Source organism: Musa acuminata, chromosome BXJ2-3 (genome assembly GCF_036884655.1).
Source record: "Musa acuminata AAA Group cultivar baxijiao chromosome BXJ2-3, Cavendish_Baxijiao_AAA, whole genome shotgun sequence".
NCBI classification, from domain to species: Eukaryota; Viridiplantae; Streptophyta; class Magnoliopsida; order Zingiberales; family Musaceae; genus Musa; species Musa acuminata.
This window is the reverse complement of record NC_088340.1, coordinates 7,759,771-7,768,477: the sequence shown is the minus strand read 5'-3', so window position 1 is coordinate 7,768,477 and position 8,707 is coordinate 7,759,771. Positions and strand designations below refer to the sequence as shown.

Sequence of the window (8,707 nt, the reverse complement as noted above, 5' to 3'; positions counted from 1 at the left end):
ATGAAGAACAAATGCCTACATCAAACTTGTGCTGGGAAGTAGAAGAGCATGTTCATATGGATGTGGAGTTCAGACACGGAAATTATGTCAGTGATCAGAGAAAGCCAGTAGATAAACCCTAACCATGCTGCTCTCAAGAACAAAACAGCCACCTTTAACCATTCCTGTTCTCCAAGAACAATAGAAAGATCAGGGAGAGAGGCTCTGACCACCAGCATGGAAACACCAGATAAGTTTGAGCAACCAAAGAATCAAAGCCACACACAATATATCTAGGCTGCATTCTGAAATTTCCATCATGTTCCATTGACAAATGCAAGTACCAACGATTTCGATGTATTCTCCATCCAAATCTTCTTTAATTGACACAGTTGCATTTCACAGAGAAGGCAGTGATAATTATACATCAACAATACAAATCCAGTACACAAAATGATCCATTTTATTTGTGGCATACATTGCTAGTCAACCATTTGGGAGTTCCAATACCTTAAAGGAAGACAAAGATGTCAAAGCACACAGAACAATAGATTAACTTAAGCAGCTTCAATAACCATCGAGAATGGACACTCTCAACCTTTATAGCAGACTTCGCCATCACAGATGTATCCTTCCTTGCCATTCTCCGTTTGTTCTTCTCCAGGGCCATCACTGTGTGAATCACCAACTCCATTAGCCACTTCATCATCATTGAATGCACACTTGGGATGCAGATCAAAGTCACAATCATCACAGTAGAAGGACCACCCACTTCCTTCCTCGTTGCACGCATCACATATGTAGCTCCTGCGGTGGGACTTCACAAGCTCATGCTGCTCATGTAGCTTATGCTTAAGCTTTTCAGGCCAACCCTTTGCCATCTCCTCAATCTCAGCCTCGATTTCTTGTATTCGTTCCTTGGTGAACGGATAGGCAGCAGCACCATGGGTCATTACCAGCTCTCTTGCTTCCGTGGTGACAGTTTTTCCTGTTGGACCAATGGCCACAAGCGATGGAATACCATAGATCTTAAAGGTGCGACCCAAAAACTTTTTCCTCTCATCTCCAAAAGGGAGTGCCAGCCATGGCATTTCCGAAAAGAAGTCATGAAAAGAGCTCTCATCATGATCACTCGACACAAAAATGATTTCAAAGGCATCATCCTTCTCCTTGATCTTGTGGTATGCCTCGATTAACTTGGGTAGAAACATGCGACAAGGAGGACACCAATGTGCTGAGAAGTAAAGAAGTATGTTCTTCCCGACGAGTTCAGACACTGGAACCTAATCCATAAGAGCAATTAAATAAGTTAGAAGATTGCAATATCATACAGCTTATCAAGAAAAACACCTTTCATACCTCACCTTTCCTATTATCTTGAGAAGAATGAAAAGGAGACAGAGAGATTCACCACTGACATTAAGTAGTACATGATAATTTAAATTACCAATAAAGCAAGTAGCATAAGAAACCCAAGCCCACCTATTGATGCCTATAATAATTAAACAAGAAAAGCCTTTGTCTTGGCCTGATATTTTCTAGACAGTAGTCCAGGTTATTCAATTCAATGTGCATTTGATATGTACAAGGATCTACCGCCATAAAAAGGCAATTTTTAAGGGCAAACTCCATTCTGACTAACCTACTTTAATCATATGAAATTGGCATGTGCCTTCTTGTTGGTCAGTACAAGGACGGCAGTTTCGCTGACACGCCTAACCAGATGAAACTACATCCCAATACAACCATTTCACAGTAACTTCTAAAACTGGCAAAATCATTTTTCTCTGGTTTATTCAGCAGCAGTGCAACTGAAACAAAACTTACATATAAACTAGCATTCATAAGGTTAAGAAACATGAAGGACATTGAGCACATAAGCTCCCACACTTTTCTGCTTCCTCCTTTTTCTTTCTCTTTTGGCAGCTGCCGGCATGCTGGCCTGGCACGAAACCATGCTGATGGCACATACCAAGCCAGATGGTGATGGGCATTGCTGCAGTAAGGCATTTCTCAATATAGGGGAATCTCCAACTCATTTAATCATCAAGTAGAAACCATCATTTATGAAGCATCTTTCCTTTCTTACAAGTAGGAAGAGGATGGAGCAAGTGGATGACATATGACTTGCAACCAAAAACTTGTGATCTAATCGATGTGTTTCAACTGATTCAAACATATACACGGAGTCAGAAGTGTGTCACAATAAGATCACTTAAAACTTAAAAGTACATAATCAGCAGTGATTCATGATTGCATATACAAGTAGGAAAAAAAATCATAAGGCATCAAATTTAGTCACATCAAACACAAACACTTCAAAACATAGTTTGATGTTTTGGGTTGGTATGTCTCGCCATACCAACACATGATATGCCAGCATGTACTGTAAAACCTTTTTTAAGACTTAAGCATACATGGTGTTGGGAGACACGTGCCACAGATCAATATGGTGAATGCCAGTGCCCACTGGTTACTTTGCAGATACCTATTAGATACAGTACATATAATTATAAAAGACTGGACATTTAATAATACTTCAGATGTACTTTGTAGATATCTCATGTAATATGATGGACACCTTAAAAATATGACTTAAATATTACTTGTCATTTGTATTCAGAAATAAACTTATGGATAAGAAACTATAATCATAATTTCATTGACCCTCATTGTAAGTTCTCATTAGTTTACCTTTTGTCCATTTTGTAGCATAAGGTTATAAGAAACAATTTCTTCCTTGATGAATTGGTAAATGTATTCTTTAATAGTTATTTACTACTCATTAATGTTGGCATCAATTAACCGTCTACATAAGTAAAGAACTTCTTTATACATAATACAGTTCATTCAAATTATTATTTACCAACACAATCATACTGTATAGTATGCTATTCTTTTAAACATTTGATATTTCAGTGTATCCATATTGTGTCATACCAAGAACTTATTTTCTTATCTGTGCTTTGTAATAGATATTTTTCCATAGATCAAATGTAAATAAGAGCAAAGTGCAAACACATTATATAGGATTTTTACCCTAATGCCGCCCTTTCCAATGACATAATCCTGCTCTCCAGAAGCAAGAAGTGATTCTAGAGTTTGAGCTTCTATCCTTGCCTTCTCTTTTTCTGCAATCTCCTCTAACTTCTCAGGAGAGAATGGATATGCTTCAATCCCATGTTCTTCAATGAGCTCAGCAACATTGGAGTTTAGAGTCTTCCCATCGGAGCCAATTACAACCAGTGTAGGAATGGAATCAAGCTCAAAGTAGCGAACTAGTTTATCACAGATTTTGTCCTTGAAGGGAATTGCAAGCCATGGCATGTCCGCAAAGCCTTGCTCATAAGATGACTCCTCATCATCCAAGGAGACTAGTACGACCTCAAAGTTCTCACCATTTTCTTTCAGTTTTAGATACATCTCTTTAAGTGATTTTGCAAATTCACTGCATGAATTGAATGAGCTAATTGAGAAGAATATACCGACAATCTTTCCTTGAAGCTCAGACACAGGAACCTGACATATATGCTAAAGGTCATATCGATGAAGTTAAGATATTATATATAAAGAAAACTCCAATATCAATGAGAAGTAATCACCTTATTTCCATCTTTTGAGATCACAAAATCACGAGAGGAGGACACAAGCAAGCTTCGAAGAGTTTGATTCTGTTTTGCAGCCTCTTCTTCCTCTTTCAGCTTTTGAATCCTTTCATCTGTGAATGGATAAGCATTGGATCCATAATCCCTCACCACTTGAACACCCACACTAGTAAGAACTTTCCCATTGACATCAAATATCACTAGGTAAGGTATCCCACCCACATCAAACAAATCATTGAGTCTATCACGGATATCGGAGTCTGAAAAAGGAATTGCAAACCATGGCATCTTAGAGAAGTAATCAGTAAATGACTTTTCATCCTCATCAGCCGAGACAAAAACAATCTCAAAGTTGCCATTTTCAGAGGATAGCTCATTGTAAGTCTCAACCAGTTTTGGGGTAAATCTTTTGCAGGGTCCGCACCAAGAAGCTGAGAAGTAAAGACCAACAATTTTACCAACTAAATTGCTGATCTTCACCTGAAGAATTTTAAATAGAAGCACGATGTCAGAATACAATACAATTTATCTGCAAAGCTTAAACACGTATTGGAGTGAGAATAATATATGAAAGTAATATCTGGGAAAGTGAAACTATAAGATGCCCTAGGCAGGATAAATTTTGCTACGCGCACAAAACTGATTTCTTGTAGTTACCAAGCTCACTAAAGGATTTTAGAAAGGATACATTCAATTGAAGGCCAAAGAGAAAACCAAGCTCAGTTCAAGTACAGCATGTGTTATGCAATGCTTTGCTCCATATGATTAATGAAATGGTTCCTTCCCTTAGCATTAATAAAATATGACGGCCATCAAAAGCAAAAATGACATGGATAGTAAATCCTCAATCAGATGCAAAATCAAGTGGTCACCATCAAGTACCACAAACACAGGTCTCCACTCTTATCTTCAAAATATACTAATTAATACCCTCAAAGTTGAGAAGTCATCATTCTGAAAATCAGCATAAAAAGCACAACTAAAAATCTCCAATTACCTACCAATGCCTATTCAAACTATATTCATTTGAAGGAATCACCCAAAACTCCACCAATTTCGTAACACTGGCCAAACACACAAGAAGAAAGCATCCATTTTATTCATTTTACTAGTTCGTCTATTTGTCTACAGAGTCAAGAATAAGCCCATACTGAATTTCCAAGACCATCTAAAAGGAAGATTTAAGGCACACTATAGTATAGAATATTAGCTATTAGCTAATATAAACCAGAAAATATATCAGCCATAATAGACATTCCAATGTGCCACCGTATATGACATTGAGAAAATAATCTTGATAGGAAACTGCTGATAGGTCAATTTGTTCCTTACATGTTCTGTGGAAGAATGTGCCAAAAATCTGTCAGCATCATCATATACAACTATGCATACATATAGATCCAGATCAATAAAGGAATACAGAATCCAAATCCGATAAAACCATAAATCCAAATTTAAGTATTTATCATTTATCAAAATCTAAAGTTGATGTTTGACTTATCACCTAGCATGTTAGTTGTTTCTATTATAGAAAAAAAATTATATGTATTATATAAAGTCACCATTGACAATGATCTTATTATAGTTGATTTTAACTATCATTTAAATATGAAATACTTATCTTATGTAATACACAGATAATTTCACAAGTATATTGTATAAAAGCATGAATTAAACTATAACAATTAATTGGATCTATTATCAAATCTAGGATAAGTATCTAGCAATATTTGAACACAAATCTGCTAAGCTTTTGATAAGCCATTAAATAAGTAACCTTTCATAGAAAATGATTAATAAATCATTCTTGATGTATTCTTCGTTCTTTACTTATTCTTGTCATGGTCATATGCTTTCATTTCTAATCTAACAAGGCCATAGATCCATATCTAAAAAGTTATTTAATATTGGATTCTAGATCTGATGTTTGGCTTCCACTAAGTATAGAATTGTACATGAGAATTATCTTCTTATAATAGATTAATTTTATCATTTAAATTAAAGTTTAAAATACAGATGTGTATATCATGGTGCATATGTGATATGCAAACATATATACAGGTTTTATATTTTTATAAAAATAAAATACTAAAGTGATATATTTCAAGAAATATAATCAAACTTATGGTGGATGAAAACATAGTATACCCAAATTTAAGATGAGTTACATGCTAAATATATGAAACCATAACAAAGAACCACAAAAAATTTAAAAGAACTTATCAACAATATTATGTAAATTCTAAGACCATTACGTAATGCAACATGAACAAACTTGATATCTATCCAAAAGATCAAGCATTCAAAGAAACAAAGGTAAGATCATAAAACTCCAATCATACTCTGAATATAAAGCTGCAAAAATGATCTGTGTATAGATGCATGTCACTACTGCATATGTCATATTTTGACCATTGTTTGAAGTTGTTGGAAGCATTAATTCAAATTACAGATAACACATCTCATATCATGAATAAAAATCACAAACAAGTGTGATAATAGCATATTTTATGCATAAAAACTACGAGACACGAAATATAAAAGCTATATTAATTTATTGAATTTTCAGAACTAGGACATGTATACAAACAAAGTCCACCAATTGCGCCTAAAAGAAACTAATGACATCATTAGCTTAACCAACATAGTGCGGGTGTTTGACCTGGTGGCTATTTTAATCTAAATTTATAAAATTAAAGTGAAATAAATAACTGAAGATAAGCACATAAAAGTTGACCGTCAGATTTTTTGGCCCTGTCTTTTAATCTGGAAAAAGAACGACATAGCGGTCGCTATTAATTTCCAAGAAAGCAAACGGTATTCCCGACCGTCCATGTCCGAACCCGATCATTGGAGAACCTCCGATAACGAGGCCAGTGCGTGGGCAGAAACGATACTGAGAAGAAGCACTACGAGGGCGGCGACGGCGGCCGAGTCGCTAAATTCTCGAGATGGTAAAGCAGGAAGCAATAGAAAAGAGAAGGCGACGGAAGGGGACCTGATCGCCGGTGTTGCGGACGAGGAAGTCCCGACCAACGCTGGCAAGCAGCGACTGGAGGTCGTGGGTGGTCTCCTCGTGGCCGTTGAGCTCGCCGTTGGATTCTGCGTCGTGCTCCGCCATAGTCGCCTCCCTCCCTCCACTCCGCCACAGTCTCTCTCACGCTCTCTTTCTCTTCTTACAGAAGGGGGATAGCGTCGCGTACCGGCGAAACGGATCGATGCCTCCCCCAACTATTATTACCCTCCTTTTATAGATATAAATAAATAAATAAATATATATATATAATTAATTTTATTTTATTTCCTTTGTCATTAAGCAAAGAATAAGCGAAGATTTGACTTCCTATGGACCGAGTCTGGGCTCAGATTTGGAAGTAATCACGACTAAGCCATTGGAGGGGTCTGTTCGTTGACTTGGCACAGTACATATTTTTTATCTTATATTGCTTAAAATTAATGTTTCATTGCATATTTTTTATTATTCATTTATCAAAAAAAGTTGTGGTTATCACTATCTCAAAAGGTTTTTCTTTACTTTTTAATGCGAGACTAAATTATTTTCTTAGATTTTTTTCTTATTAACTTAATTGGATTATGATTTATTGAGGCAAAAAATATTTTTTGATTAGAATAAATTATCCATCTAATTAATTAATTTATTAAAATTTAAATATGATAAATTTTATGTCAGATCACATGAACATGGATCTCTTAGTGTAGTTATGATAAAAAATAATTTTGTTCATTCAAAAAAAAAAACAAGATTGTTCGGCGAAAGCGAGTTGGACTGGGCAGAAATCATTCCCTCAACACAGAAAAATTGATTTGGCATTGCAAAATTGAGAATATAGAATATTTCTACAAGAAGCAATAGATATTTCCACAAAAATGTCTAAACAATAAAAGAACACAACAATGTCGCATGTGCATTTTTGCCTGTGGAAAGAGACTATATAGATGTTGAAGCAAATAATTTGTGTCATGTCCTCCAATGCTGTTAGTTCATTGCATAATTCAGTTAAAGCAAATAAATAAGATACATAGTGTTCTTGATACTTTGCAGACACCTCTTTCTCCAGTTATCATGTAATGCTAACAATTCTGAAATCTGAAGGATCTACTTTTCACTTTCATCATTTGGGAGGCTGTGTTACAGACTTTAATTGACCTTTTCACTGATTGTGGAAGTTATCTATCTCTTAGTTATTTGATCATTTAGGACGATGAACTATTTATTTCATAATATTTAACAGAAAATTATTAATAAATTACCGGGAAGATGTTGCAATGCCGATCCTTAAACATTGTTACAGGATCTGCAAAGTTTTGCTGATTCCTCAGAAAAATACTATGAGCATTTTTGGATAAAGCCAAGCTTTTCTTAAGGCATGCAGGGATGAGGATGCTGGTACTGTACATGAGTTTGGCCTGAGCAATCCACAAAAGCATCTCAGGGTCAGATCCTGCAGAATTTAAAGCAGTTGAAGGATTAATAATTTCAAATATCAAGCACTAACTATAAGTCATTTTTGGATGAAGCCAAGCTTTTGTACATGAGTTTGGCCTGAGCAATCCACAAAAGCATCTCAGGGTCAGATCCTGCAGAATTTAAAGCAGTTGAAAGATTAAGAATTTCAAATATCAAGCACTAACTACAAGTCTTTTTTGGATGAAGCCAAGCTTTTGTACATGAGTTTGGCCTGAGCAATCCACAAAAGCATCTCAGGGTCAGATCCTGCAGAATTTAAAGCAGTTGAAGGATTAAGAATTTCAAATATCAAGCACTTACTACAAGTCATTTTTGGATGAAGCCAAGCTTTTGTACATGAGTTTGGCCTGAGCAATCCACAAAAGAATCTCAGGGTCAGATCCTGCAGAATTTAAAGCAGTTGAAGGATTAAGAATTTCAAATATCAAGCACTAACCACAGGTCCAAGGAAACGGTTCTGTTCTTCTAATTTTCCATTAGTTGAGGCATTTTATCATACAAATAGAGGACTGTCAAGCACTACAAATTCGTGAGCACTACAAATTCGTGAGCATAAAAGACAACACTTTCACCTGGTTTGTTCACATGACACTTTATTCTTAATTCTATTTCATGCATGATCTGGAGGCATGGA

At 35.8% G+C, this 8,707-nt stretch overlaps 1 protein-coding gene across 1 annotated transcript; it reads right to left on the bottom strand.

The window, feature by feature from the left end:
- Nucleotides 1–376: 376 nt before the first annotated feature.
- On the bottom strand, nt 377–6,817 carry LOC135607193 (probable nucleoredoxin 1). Its single transcript, XM_065098805.1, has 4 exons — nt 6,583–6,817; nt 3,582–4,064; nt 3,019–3,498; nt 377–1,262 (listed from the first exon to the last, which is right to left on the bottom strand). The coding sequence occupies exons 1-4, from the start codon at nt 6,703–6,705 to the stop codon at nt 573–575; spliced, it is 1,776 nt and encodes a 591-aa protein (XP_064954877.1). The 5' UTR covers nt 6,706–6,817; the 3' UTR covers nt 377–572.
- Between the last annotated feature and the right edge of the window lie 1,890 nt (nt 6,818–8,707).

Excerpts from the sequence above, each read along its gene's own strand:
- LOC135607193 (XM_065098805.1), bottom strand. The coding sequence starts at position 6,705 with ATGGCGGAGCACGACGCAGAATCCAACGGCGAGCTCAACGGCCACGAG. Across the intron at positions 4,065-6,582 it reads TCCGCAACACCGGCGATCAG|GTGAAGATCAGCAATTTAGT; the intron begins GTCCCCTTCCGT and ends AAAATTCTTCAG. Across the intron at positions 1,263-3,018 it reads TTGGAAAGGGCGGCATTAGG|GTTCCAGTGTCTGAACTCGT; the intron begins GTAAAAATCCTA and ends CTTATGGATTAG.